At 50.2% G+C, this 13,004-nt stretch overlaps 1 protein-coding gene across 1 annotated transcript; it reads left to right on the top strand.

Annotated features, from left to right (window-relative positions):
• Positions 1 to 233: 233 nt before the first annotated feature.
• Positions 234 to 12,967, top strand: LOC107120654 (unconventional myosin-XVI-like). The gene is made up of 2 exons (XM_015423393.1): positions 234 to 368; positions 12,164 to 12,967. Exon 2 carries the CDS (start codon positions 12,177 to 12,179, stop codon positions 12,726 to 12,728), a length of 552 nt encoding a protein of 183 aa, XP_015278879.1. The 5' UTR covers positions 234 to 368; positions 12,164 to 12,176; the 3' UTR covers positions 12,729 to 12,967.
• The last annotated feature ends 37 nt before the right edge of the window (positions 12,968 to 13,004 follow it).

Here is a 13,004-nt window from a genome sequence, read left to right as displayed (position 1 = left end):
TGAGCCACGGCCCCTCCCTGACTCTCATTATCAATCAACCAGCTATTCCTAGGTAAGACATCATTGGAGGGTTTGCAATCGCATGCCTTGAAAATGACCTGTTGCGGGATTGCCGCCATCGGGGACCGAGGGACTTGCCGCTTGCACTGAACCCGGGAAGCCAGGCAGGCAATCGACTTCTGTCATGCATTCCTAATTAGCTGAAACAATCCATTAACCGAGGCGTGGGCAGGGCAGGTTCCCGAGCATCTCGCAAGCGGCGTGCCTCATTTCCGACGCCCTCCATATAAAAAAAAGAACTCACGCTACCACACCTGCCAACAGCCAGTCTTGGCTTCAACACCTTTTGCTGGCACCTGTACACTTGGGTAAGTTCCCTTTTTTAATGATTTTTGGAAACTCATCAAAAGGGAAGGTATTTTTTTTTTAAGCAGTACTTCAGACTTTATGCCCAGACATTCAAAGATGCCTGAAGAGAGTTTGAGTTTGGCAGCTGAGTGGGACGGCAGGAGAAGAGCTAAATTTGAGTCCAGTAGCACCTTGGAGCAGTTTGGTGCAGTGGTTAAGAGCGGCGGACTCTAATCTGGACAACCAGGTTTGATGCCCCGATCCTTCACATGCAGTCAGCTGGGTGACCTTGGGTCAGTCACAGAGCAAGAGCAGTTCTCTCAGAGCTCTCTCGGCCCTACCTACCGACCCCACAGGGTTCGTTGTGGGGAAAGGAAGGGGAAACTGCTCTGAGACTCCGAGTGAAAGGCGGGGACATGATTGCTCTCTTTAAATATTTGCAAGGCTGTCATTTGGAGGAGGGCATGGAGCTGTTCCAGTTGGCAGCAGAGGACGGGACCCGAAGCAATGGGTTGAAATTACCCGCAGAAAGGTATCGGCTGGATATTAGAAAAAACTTTTTTCATGGTCAGAGTGGTTCAAATGTGGAATCAGCTGCCTAGAGAGGTGGTGAGCTCCCCTTCACTGACAGCTTTCGAGAAGAGGCTGGATGGATATTTGTCAAAGATGCTTTAGGCTGGTCCTGCATTGGGCAGCGGGTTGGACTAGATGTTCTGTATGGCCCCTTCCAACTCTGTGACTCTATGATTCTATGTATAAATCCAACTCTTCTCCTCCTCCTCTTCTTCTTCTACTTCTTCTACTTCTTCTGCTTCTTCTGCTTCTCCTCCTCCTCCTCCTCCTCCTCCTCCTCCTCCTTCTTCTCCTTCTTGGAGCCCAACTAGATTTTGAGGATATCAGCTTTCCAGAGTCCAAGCTTCCTTCATCAGGTACCAAGAGTTTTGACTCTCAAAAGGTTAGACCCTGAAAATATTGTTGGCCTCAAATGTGTTCGTCGACTCAAATGTAGCTGTTCTACTGTAGACCGAAATGGCTACCCTCCAAAGCTAGGTTTGTGTCCAATGGCACCTCAGGGGTCAACGACATTTTCAGGGCATAAACTTTCACATGAAGCTGCCTTATCCTGAATCAGACCCTTGGTCCATCAAAGCCAGTATCGTCTACTCAGACTGGTCGTGGTTCTCCAGGGTCTCAGGCGGAGGTCTTTCACATCACCTACTGCCAGATCTTTTTAACTGGAGATCCCGTGGATTGAGCCTGCGACCTTCTGCATGCCAAGGAGATGCTCTGCCAGTGAGCCACATCTCCTCTCCACCCTTGGTCCACCAAGGGCAGTCTTCTCTATTCTACATCGCCTCTGCTTAGTCCTTTCTGCTGGAGATGCCGGGGATTGAACCTGGGACCTTCTGCATTCTGAGCAGATGCTGTACCACTGAGCCACAGCCCTTGTTCAGGGTACAATCTTTCGGGAAGAGCTTTGAGTCCTGAAAGCTTATCCCTCGGAAATGCTGTTGATGCCTAAGGTGCGACTGGATGTGAAAATAGCTCAAGGAGGCCTGAGATCTTACTAAAGTGCTTCTTTCTTCCAACATGTTGATTGATGAAAATGGGTTGTGGACCTTCATAACCCTAACCAGCATGGGATGATAGTGAGAATGGTGGTCTTGGATTGTGTATTATTCATAATATTCTCAATCAGGTATATATTCATTACATGCAATATCAACAATAATCATCAGTTTGCTCAATCTAATAGCTACCAGTCAATTGACATCCTTTTTACACAATCAACCCCAACGGGAGTTTCTAGAATTGTACACCTGCTTCTCCTTGCTTGAAAGTCTTCTAAACGGGGAAGTTTCTTTTTGTGGTTACATTGAAGTTTAAATTGATGTTTGTTGCTGGTCCTATAAAAGGGCCATTCAGCAGCTGACATTCATAGACAGGAGCGCTCCGTCAAGGCGCTGCTTCAAGACTGCCAGGGAGGGGGAGCTCACCACCTCCCCAGGCAGCTGATTCCACCATTGCACAACTCTGACTGCCAAAAGGTTTTTTCCTAAAATCCAGCGGGTACCTTCCTCCCCCCCCCAATTTAAACCGATTCTTGCGAGTCCTCCCTTCTGCTGCCAACAGGAACAGCTCCCTGCCCTCCTCTAAGAGACAGCCCTTCCAATACTTCAAGAGACCAATCCTGCCCCCCCTCCTCTTCTCCAGACTCAAGGTTCCCAAATTCCTCAGCCTTTCCTCATAGGGCTTGGTCTCCAGGCTAGAGTTATATTTCAGGCATGCTAGGAAAATATCTGGGACAGCTGAATACAGTGAAGCAGCTTTTAATTATTTTGACACAGGTGTAATTCTAACACATTCAGGACCTTTTAAGGCAGAGCTGGGATGGGGAGAAGGGATACAGAGCATTGGGATGTGGTGTCCACAAGAGCACTAGTACATTGCCCCAGTCTTTAAAGGATCCCTACAAACTAGGAGCTGCGGTGGATCAAGTGGTTAAGATGCTGAACTGCAGGCTGTGGAAGGTCTGTAGTTCAGCAGTTCGAGACCCGAGTGTGCCGCATGACGGAGTGAGCTCCCGTCTCTGGTTCCAGCTCCTGCCAACCTAGCAGTTCGAAAGCAAGAAATTGCAAGTAGATAAATAGGTACCACTTCAGTGGGAAGGTAACAGCATTCCTTGCGCCTCGGTGTTTAGTCATGCTGGCCACATGACCACGGAAATGTCTTCGGACAGCGCTGGCTCTTCGGCTTTGAAATTGAGATGAGCACCGCAACCCTGGAGTTGGATTCGACTGGCTTTCGAGCAAGGGAACTTTTACCTTTACCTTTTTTTCCAAACTGGGAATATAAACGTTATGCCTTTTCCCACACAGAGCTATGCAGGCAGGCAAAAGTGGTGGATTGCTTTGCAATGTTCCCTCTAAGCTGTGGAGTCTTGTGAGCAAAAATTCTACTTTGTGAGCTACTGGCATTAAAGCTGTGAGCGAGCGATTTGGCGACTGCATAAGTGAGTTTGCTCTGGAGCCGTCCTTCCTGAGCTAAGACAGAAATGCATGAGCCGGAGGCTAAGAGACTGTGAGCTAGCTCACACTCACTCAGCTTAGAGGGAACACTGATAGCTTGCTACGTCTCCTCTCCCCATTTTTTCTCCTGGTTGCTCGGTCAAGAGAGAACGTGCAAAAGATGATGGGGCTAGAGGGCAGACAACTGACAACAGGATTGCCAGGCAGTGCCTGGCACCTTGTTGGAGGGCTGGAGCCAGGGATATCGGGGGGGGGGGGCACAACACCAGCTGCGGCAACCCACCCCAGCAATGCCAATTCTATGAACTTAAGCAGATCATGAGAGGGAGGGCTGCATCAGTGCTTAGTTCCCGTGGCCCTTTCTGACACGCCCAGGGAAATGCCGATCGCCACTTTGGGGTCAGGAAGGCATTTTCTTCCAGGCCAGTTTGGCTGGAGATCCTGGAGGATTTTTGTCATCTTCTGGGCATGGAGAAGGGGTCACTGGGGGGAGGAGGTATTTTTGAATTTCCTGCATAGATTCATATTGTTGGAAGGGGCCATACAGACCATCCAGTCCAACCCCTTGCCCAATGCAGGACCAGCCTAAAGCATCTCTGACAAATATTCGTCCAGCCTCTTATCTCTGACAAATATTCGTCCAGCCTCTTCTTGAAAGCTGCCAGTGAAGGGGAGCTCACCACCTCTCTAGGCAGCTGATTCCACCTTTGAACCACTCTGACCGTGGAAAAGTTTTTCCTAATATCCAGCCGATACCTTTCTGCATGTAATTTCAACCCATTGCTTCGGGTGCCGTCCTCTGCTGCCAACTGGAACAGCTCCATGCCCTCCTCCAAATGACAGCCTTTCAAATATTTAAAGAGAGCAATCATGTCCTCTCTCAATCTCCTCTTCTCCAAACTAAACATTCTCAAGGCCCTTAGCCTTTCCTCGTCGGGCTCAGTCTCCAGACCCCTGATCGTCCTCGTCGCTCTCTTCGGCACCCTTCTGATTCTATGATTCTGCCCCTTCCAATAAAAAAAAGTGACACAGGTCACTCTAGGAATTGCTGTGGAAACTCTGTGCTGTAGAAGGGTATTTTTCTCTTGTCACCACTCAGAGCTGTGGAAGGCAACAGAAACTGGTGGGGGGATCCGCTGCCCCCACCAGAGGAATGGGACCTCTAACTAGGCAATCCTAGCTCTGTATGTTGAGAACATCCAGTCCCCCTGAGGCAGTGCATACGAAGAAGGAGAGAAGAGATTGGATTTATACAACGCCCTTCACTCGGAGTCTCAGAGTAGCTTACAATCTCCTTTCCCTCACCACAACAGACACCCTGTGTGGGAGGTGGGCCTCTTTCGAGAACTGCTTGTGAGTGAACAGCTCTGAGAGAACTTGTGACTGACCCAAGGTCACACCAGCAGCTGCATGTGGAGGAGTGTGGAATCAAGCCCATTTCTCCCAGACTAGAGTCCACTGCCCTTAACCAGTACACCAAACTGGAGGGGGAGAGGGTCCCTTTCTTTTGATTACTTTATGGGTCTTTGCACACACAGTGTCACAAGTTCAGTCCTGGGCATCTCAGATTAGCTGGGAGAAACCCCTTTCTGCCTGCGCCCTTGGACAGCTAATGCCAGTCTTAGTAAATGGGCTACAGTTAGAGAAGGACCATAGTTCAGTGGTATAGCACAGAGATCCCACATTCGATCCCCAGCATTTTCTGGTAACATCTCAGATAGCTTAGCTGAGGAAGACCTTTCTCTGCCTGAGACCTTCTGACCATCCAAATAGACACTACTTTTTTAAAAAAGATTTTTTTATTTTAAAGTTTATTTAGAAGAAGAAGAATAGATTGGATTTCTACCCTGCCCTTCACTACCCAAAGGTGTCTCAGAGCGGCTTACAAACTCCTTTCCCTCCCCCTCCCCACAACAGACCCCCTGTGAGGTAGGTTGGGGCTGAGAGAGCTCTTGACAGAAACTGCTCTTTTTCAAGAACAGCTCTTATCAGAACTACGGCTTGCCCAAGGTCATCCAGCAGCTGCAAGTGGAGGAGTGGGGAATCAAACCCGGTTCTCCCAGATTAGAGTCCGCGCACTCAACCACTACACCAAACTGGCTCTCAAGGGTTACAGGGGTGGGGAGAAGAAAAGGTGTAAAGGGGAAAGAAAAATAAGCGTAAGGCACTTCTTTACAAATATTCAAGACAATATAAATGTGAACGAATTAATACATCTAGGTAAATCATTATAACATTACCATTAACACTGTTCCCCTAAAATACATTATGTGCTATTCTCAATCGGGGGGGGGGGGGGGGAGAACTACGAAAAAATTGTGTAAACAAACATTTTATGTCAATTTAAAATTGCTGGAAAACCATTTAACAACAAGAAAGTAACAAATATATATAAAAAATTCCAAATAACTGATAAAAAGCATACGACTATGAGGAATTGGTAACCACTGATTAACTAAATTATCAAAACATAATACCATATCACTCTTACAGGTCTATCTATAATAGGTATAAAAAAGCTCTCTATTTATTCTCAAATTCATTACTTGGTCTGTTATGTATATGGTTCGTCAATTTTGCTATTACAGCATATTCCTCCATCTTATTTTCCCATTCTTCACCATTTGGACAGAACTCCATTTTCCACCCAAGTTGACACTACTGCAACTCAATGACCTGACTTCATTACAGAAGCAAAGAATAACAAAACCACAAAAACCAACAAGCGCCTTATGATTCAGTCATCAGAAAACTTGGGGCTGAAAGGAGGGCGAGATTAGCATCTCTCTACTGGCTTTCCACAAACTAAGCAAAACTGAATGATCCAAAAGGGCTTTCCTATGCAGGCAACAGAGTGGCACACTACAAAATGATACACAATGTTCCTTGGAAACATTATTAGGGACTGTGGTTTATACTACTGTGTGCACCTTGTGAAAAGCAGGATCCTGCTATGGAATCTTGCATTATTTATTTATTTATTTATTTATTTATTTATTTCAATTTATAGCCCACCCTCTCCACAAAAGCGGGCTCAGGGCGGGTCACAGACAGGCATACGCCCGCACATAAAAACATTTTAAAAACCATTTAAAACATTATACAACATTACAAAATTACGTATATAAAGTGCTCCAGATATTCCGCAAAGATGACGAACTTACTGCTGCTCTACTAGCTCAGTGTCCCCTGTTTCGGACAATGTCGGCGTTCTTTCTGCCAGGGCCAGGTAATGATGAAGAAGAAGAAGAAGAAGAAGAAGAGATTGGATTTATACCCCACCCTTCACTACCCAAAGGTGTCTCAGAGCGGCTTACAAACTCCTTTCCCTTCCCCTCCCCACAACAGACACCCTGTGAGGTAGGTGGGGCTGAGAGAACTCTTGACAGAAACTGCTCTTTTTCAAGAACAGCTGTGCCAGAGCTATGGCTTGCCCAAGGTCATCCAGACAGGTGCAAGTGGAGGAGTGGGGAATCAAACCCGGTTCTCCCAGATTAGAGACCGCTCACTTAACCACTACACCATACTGGTACCGTAGTGGCGGCTCCTACTCAAACACCTGGTGGAAGAGCTCCATCTTGCAGGCCCTGTGGAACTGCATTAGGTCCCGCAGGGCCCTGATCTCCTCCGGGAGCTCGTTCCACCAGGTAGGAGCCGCCACCGAAAAAGCCCTGGCCCTGGTAATGGCCAGCCTGATAATGGCCAGCCTGGTAATGGCCAGCCTGTGTCATGTACATACTTATGCTTTGCTTTAGTTCTGTTTTGAATCTTCCGGGTTGGTTCTACAACCCTAACCCTATTGCATTGTTTACCGATTGCCCCTTCCCTCAATTGTATTGAGTCGCTAATCAGTCTTGCCCAACCTGAAAAATCAGCAGTGACTGAACATGGCCTAATTCAAACAGGACACAATATCTTATTCCAAGGCACTGAAAGGCTGGACAACCCATCCAACTACCATGTCAGATTACACAGGGAAGCCGTTGAAATTCAAAAACATAAACACAATTTCAACAGGAAAGAAGAGAGTTTAAAAATGTCCAAATGAGAAAGGCGGACCACAAATAATGTAGATCTTTACACCAGGCCATAAAGAGCAGTAAAGAGATGATTGCAAAAAACTAGTTACAGAAGTAACGACAGGTTACAGAACTAGTAACCAGTAATACACATGAAAAGGATCTAGGGGTCTTAGCAGACCATACACTGAACATGAGTCAGCAGTGTGATGTGGTAGCGAAAAAGGCAAATGAGATTTTTGGGCTGAAAGAAAAATGGTAGGCAGGTAATTTATACCTACCCCTACCCCACCTTCCTGAGTAGATATAAATTACCTGCCTACCATTTTCTTCTCACCTTGACACAGAGAGTACACCATCTTTCGGTGTTGTACCGCTGAGGATGCCAGTCACAGCTACTGGCGAAATGTCAGGTCCTACAATGCCAAGACTACGGCCATACAACCCGGAAAATCTACAACAACTAAAAAACGAAAAGCCCTGGGAATAACCATTTTGCCATTTCCGCTCTTTACTCGGGGCAAGAGACCAAGGCTACAACAACACCCTCTTCAAGTTCTTTCCTCTCGCCCAACCTCGAAGACTCTGCAGAGAGACATACTCCGGATGAGACAGATTTCACACGCAGATTAATTAATTTAATTAGAAAATCTATATGCTGCCTCTCCGGCGACCAGCTCAAGCCGGCTTCCAATTAAAAGGATGAAACAAAACCATTAAAACAAGATTTATTTATTTATTCAGATTTTTACCCTGCTCTCCCAGCCAAAGCCAGTTCAGGGCGGCTGACATAAAAACAGGTAGTTACATTAAAAACATAAATTGCAATTAAAACAAATTTCTCCCAGATTAGAGTCATAATAAAGTGCTGGTAGTTGTTGGTATTCATATGATGGTAGCAGCCAGTAACCAGTGTACAAGGTTCTCAGCTCACATTCACCTCTCAGTGTCCGCAGGGCTCTTTTTGTAGCAGGAACTCCTTTGCATATTAGGTGACACACTCCTAATGTAGCCAATCCTCCAAGAGCTTACAGAGCTCTTCTTACAAGGGGCTACTGTTAGCTCTTGGAGGATTGGCTACATTAGGGGTGTGTCACCTAATATTCAAAGGCGTTCCTGCTACAAAAAGAGCCCTTCTTACAGGGCTTAAGAACATAAGAGACGCCAATGTTGGGTCAGGCCAAAGGCCCATCCAGTCCAACACTCTGCCATACAGTGGCCAAAAATACCAGGTGCCATCAGGAGGTCCACCAGTAGGGCCAGGACATTAGAAGCCCTCCCACTGTTGACCCCCCCCCACCAAGCACCAAGAAGACAGAGCATCACTTGCCCCAGAGTCCCTATCTATACCTTGCTGTTCTCTAGGCTGTTGATGGCAATTTCCAGACTCCAGGGCCTTCTCACTTTCAACCAACCCATGTTCTTCATTGGTGGTGGCAGCTCCCAAAAGCCTGGTGGAAGAGCTCTGTTTTACAGGCCATGCGGAACTGTAAAAGGTCCCACAGGGCCCTGATCTCCTCCGGGAGCTCATTCCACCAGGATGGGGCCGCCACCGAAAAGGCCCTAGCCCTGGCCGTTGACAGCCTAGCCTTCTTAAGACCTGGGAGGGCCAGCCGATTTGGGCCCCTGACCGCAGTGCTCTCTGGGGAACATGTGGGGAACGGTGGTCCCTTAGGTATGTCGGTCCCTGACCATGTCGAGCCTTAAAGGTGAGAACCAGCACCTTGAAACGAATCCGGTATGCTGTCGGCAGCCAGTGCAACGATGAGGTAGCAGCCTAAGATGATATAGGTCCCAGTCACATGGAGGGTTTTAGCCCGGGAGAGGGACGGCTCGGGGGCGCAGCAAATGGGCACGATCTCACCGCAACACCTGGGAAGCGGCGCGCACTCGTCCCCGATCCGTCCCTACCCCCGAAAACCCGCAGCAAAAAAGAACCACCGACAGAGGTGGTCTTACCTGAACGGCCGCGGCAAGTGCAGCCGTGGGATCACCGGCGCGTCCTTCTACCGGCACATCCCCGGCTCCTGGATGAACTGCGCATGCGCACGCATGCACAGCCGGCTGCCTCAGTCACCGACCATGGCTTCCTCCCCAGCATCTGATCGTGCCAGGGAGCAACGGCGCCGCGGCTCAGGGGATCCATGTGATCTCGCCACGGCGTGTCTATTTTGGTGCGGCTTCCAAAAGCCGCACTTTGGACATGCATTTTCTCCCCCGTGTGGCAGGGGCCATAGATGAAATCACATCCTTAGGTCAGAAGCTTACCATAGAAAAGTCGGAGGATATTAAAACCCTTTCATGAAAAGCCGAGGGAGACTTTAGGCTAGTGCCTAAAAGAACATTTGGGAGGTGCTTTTGTCGCTTAATGCAGGAAAGGAAACGAGGCGGGATTCTTAACATCATCTTTTGTTCTTCTGCCTCTTTTATAGCCCCCTCCTCTACTTTTTCTTCCATCCATCTTTCCCCTTTCCATAGGGGTGCCATCCCCCTGGTGGGGCCGGGGGAGCTTCTGATTTCGGGGGCCCCAATCCATTGCTGGCCAGCTGGCCAGGGGGGGAGCCCCACCCCCGAACAGCAGCATCCCGTGGGCACGCTGCCGACACAAGGACATCACCCGTGATGATGTCATCACACCGGGGCCATGACGCAGCCACACTCTAGCATTCAGGGGGGACTCTATGGTTGCCATCGAGTGCTTGCCTTGAACGCTAGAGCGTCACTGTGCAATGGCCCTGGCGTGATGATGTCATCAATGGTGACGTTATCGCAACAACTGTTTGCTCAGGGGCGAATGTGTTTCTCGGGGGGCCTGCCATTCTATGTCTGTGCGGTACTGCCATGCCACACCCATACTTTTAAATAATAACTAAATAATAAATCCTCTGCATTTTAATATATTATAGTGTATCGGGGGGGGGGGAGAGAGAAGAAGCAAGGCGCTGCTGAAGTGGCTTGGAGCTCAATGACCGAAGAAACTTCAGCATCGCCTTGAGCCCCTTCATCTCGTGCGGGAGGGAGGAGAAGCAAGGTGCTGCTTAGTGGCTTGGATCGACAGCCTGGCTTGTGTTGCTCCCTTGGTGGCCGAGGCAGGCGGGAGCGTGTAAGGCTGGGGAGGAGGGGGCAGTGGCAGCACCCTTGGGATGGTGCCTGTGGTCTCGGCTTGCCCAGCCTTCGTCATGGCCGGGGAGGGTGGGCGCCAATGCGGAGAGGTTGAGAGGAGGAAGAGGTGTGCGGGGCGAGGGTTCACTGTTCCCTTCCCCCCAGCCGCGCATGGCCTCTGTTACCCGGGTGGGACAGGAATGGCTCGGTGCATCCAGCCAGCGGCCGCTCCCATTATTGCTCTCATCCCCCCCCCCACTGGGAGAAGCACTCAGTGCCCAACGGCAGCGCCCGCCCACTCACTTGCTCACTCGCCTGGGCTGCAGCTGGCCTCGCCTTGGGCCCGGATGTCTAGAGCCGGGGGAAGGAGAGACGAAGTGATCGATCAGGGGTGAGGGGACCGTGGGAGGGAGGTGGAGCTGAGGATTGGGGGAGGGAACCACAAAAACCACGGGGTGTGTGGGCCCCATGGGCCCCTCGTTAGCTACGGGCCTGCGTTATCGCGGGGGGGGCCTTGTGCAAAGTGAGTGGAGGAGAAGACTCCCGGAGATGAACTGGGAGCCCCCCTCCGGACAAAAGCTGAGACCTGGTAGCCCTACCTTTTCACTTTGCTTTCTCTTTCATTATAGAGGGACCTAGACTGCCCAGCAACACACTATGGCCCCCCTAATACTTCCAAACGTCAACCATGAAATGATTTGCAAAACATCTATAAAAGTACCTGGAGACCTGGAGGGTGAAGCCGGGTGAAGCCTGAGAGGGTTTGGGGAAGAGAGGGATTTCACTGGGTCATAATGCCAGAGAGTCCACATTCCAAAGTGGCCATTTTCTCTAGGTGAACTGATCTCTGTTGCCTGGAGACCAGTTGTAATTCGGGTTGCCTCCTGGCAACCGGCGAGGGTTTGGGGGAGGGGGGCTTACTTGGGGAAAGAGGAAGGCCCCGGCCTGGTTTCCGGTGTTTCACAGGAAATGACATTATCACACCAACGATGTCCAGGTGATGCTCTGGTATTTGGCCAAAAACTCTATGGCAAAACCAGCTTCCACCATATGGTCGTTTGGATGTCGCTGGTGTGATGACATCACTTCCTGTGTGACACCAGCAACTAGGCCGGAGCCTTTCTCTTTCTCCAGGTAAGTTCCCCCTTGACCAGCTGTTTGGAGGTTGGGGGGGCAGGGCCTGGCAGTGAGGCACCCGTGCCTCCACTTAGGGGGGTCTGCCAACTCCCACTGCAATCCCAGGAGATCTCCCGCCACCTACATAAGGGGGAGGGGAGACGACATCTGTCCCATCTCAAACAGTCCGAGCAAGAGCTCCAACCTGGATAGACCAGGCAAGCCCAATCTCATCAGATCTTGGAAGCTGAGCAGGGCCGATCCTTGCAAGTACTTGGAAGGGAGACCTCCAAGGAATACCAGGGCCAGGACGCAGAGGCAGGCAATCACACGCCACCTCTCTGAAATGTCCACGCCCCACTAGGGGTGACCAGAAGCTGCATGCGGTGCCTTTTGTTGGGAGCCCTTTGCCCTGGAGGTCTGCCACGACTCCCGTCTATCAAAGTCATGATGTAATCATGCACAGAGCCAGAAAGCGCAAGGACAGAGCAACCGAGATAATGACGATCATTGCCACCTCTAACTATTCTCTTATCTTCCCCTTCTTAGCATCACCGCCGGCATGGCTTACCAGTGCACGCAGCCCAGCCTCCCCCCACCCATCCATGGGCAGCAGGGCTCGAGTGGGGCCCAGGAGCCATCCACATGTGCGTCCTCGTGCACCACCGCCAGTGCCGACTGTGGGTCACCCGCCTACCAGATGACACAGGCCTGCCTCCCCCCGCCCATCTTCATGCAGCCTCGCCCCACGGAATGCGCAAATGCGCCAGCGCCACCGTTCGTCCCCATGTGCCATGCCGTCATCGCCGACCCTGGCCCCACTGCACGCCCAGAGGTGTCTTCTTCGTCAGGTGGCCCCTGCACTGAGCAGCCTTGCCTTCCTCTCGTGGAGGTGGTGCGGCCAGCCACAGCTGGAATTGTAGATCCAAACATGGCTAGATACAGCCATGCCAACGCAGAGGCCAGTCCGGCTCCGTGCCCAGAGGCGACGCCAGCCTATGTGACCCCAGGTTCAGTTGTCAGCTTGCATCCATCCGGGAGAATCACTGTGAGACCAGGCCCCGTGGGAGAGGCCAGTGTTTCTATGGGCGCATCCATGCCTCACATCTCATGAAAACCAACCACAGGCCTACAGAAAGATGAATGGATCGGTCATAGATCTTTTCTAATATGCTACAGCCTGCCCTGTCTGGCTTGAATGCTTCTTTTCTTGCTCTTTTTCCTAGTCGGGACTGATTGACACTACTCAAGACATGAACATGTGAATGGATTAATTAATGAATGATGCTGTCTTCTACTGAACCAGACCCTTGGTCCATCAAAGTCAGTATTGTCTATTCAGATGGGCAGCGGCTCTCCAGGTTTCTCAGGCAGAGGTCTTTCCCATCAC

Source organism: Gekko japonicus, unplaced genomic scaffold (genome assembly GCF_001447785.1).
Source record: "Gekko japonicus isolate JY-2015 unplaced genomic scaffold, Gekko_japonicus_V1.1 scaffold1842, whole genome shotgun sequence".
In the NCBI taxonomy this organism is placed as follows: domain Eukaryota; kingdom Metazoa; phylum Chordata; class Lepidosauria; order Squamata; family Gekkonidae; genus Gekko; species Gekko japonicus.
Note: the sequence above shows the minus strand (reverse complement) of the source record. Positions and strands in the feature narration are given on the sequence as shown.

Excerpts from the sequence above, each read along its gene's own strand:
- LOC107120654 (XM_015423393.1), top strand. The coding sequence starts at position 12,177 with ATGGCTTACCAGTGCACGCAGCCCAGCCTCCCCCCACCCATCCATGGG.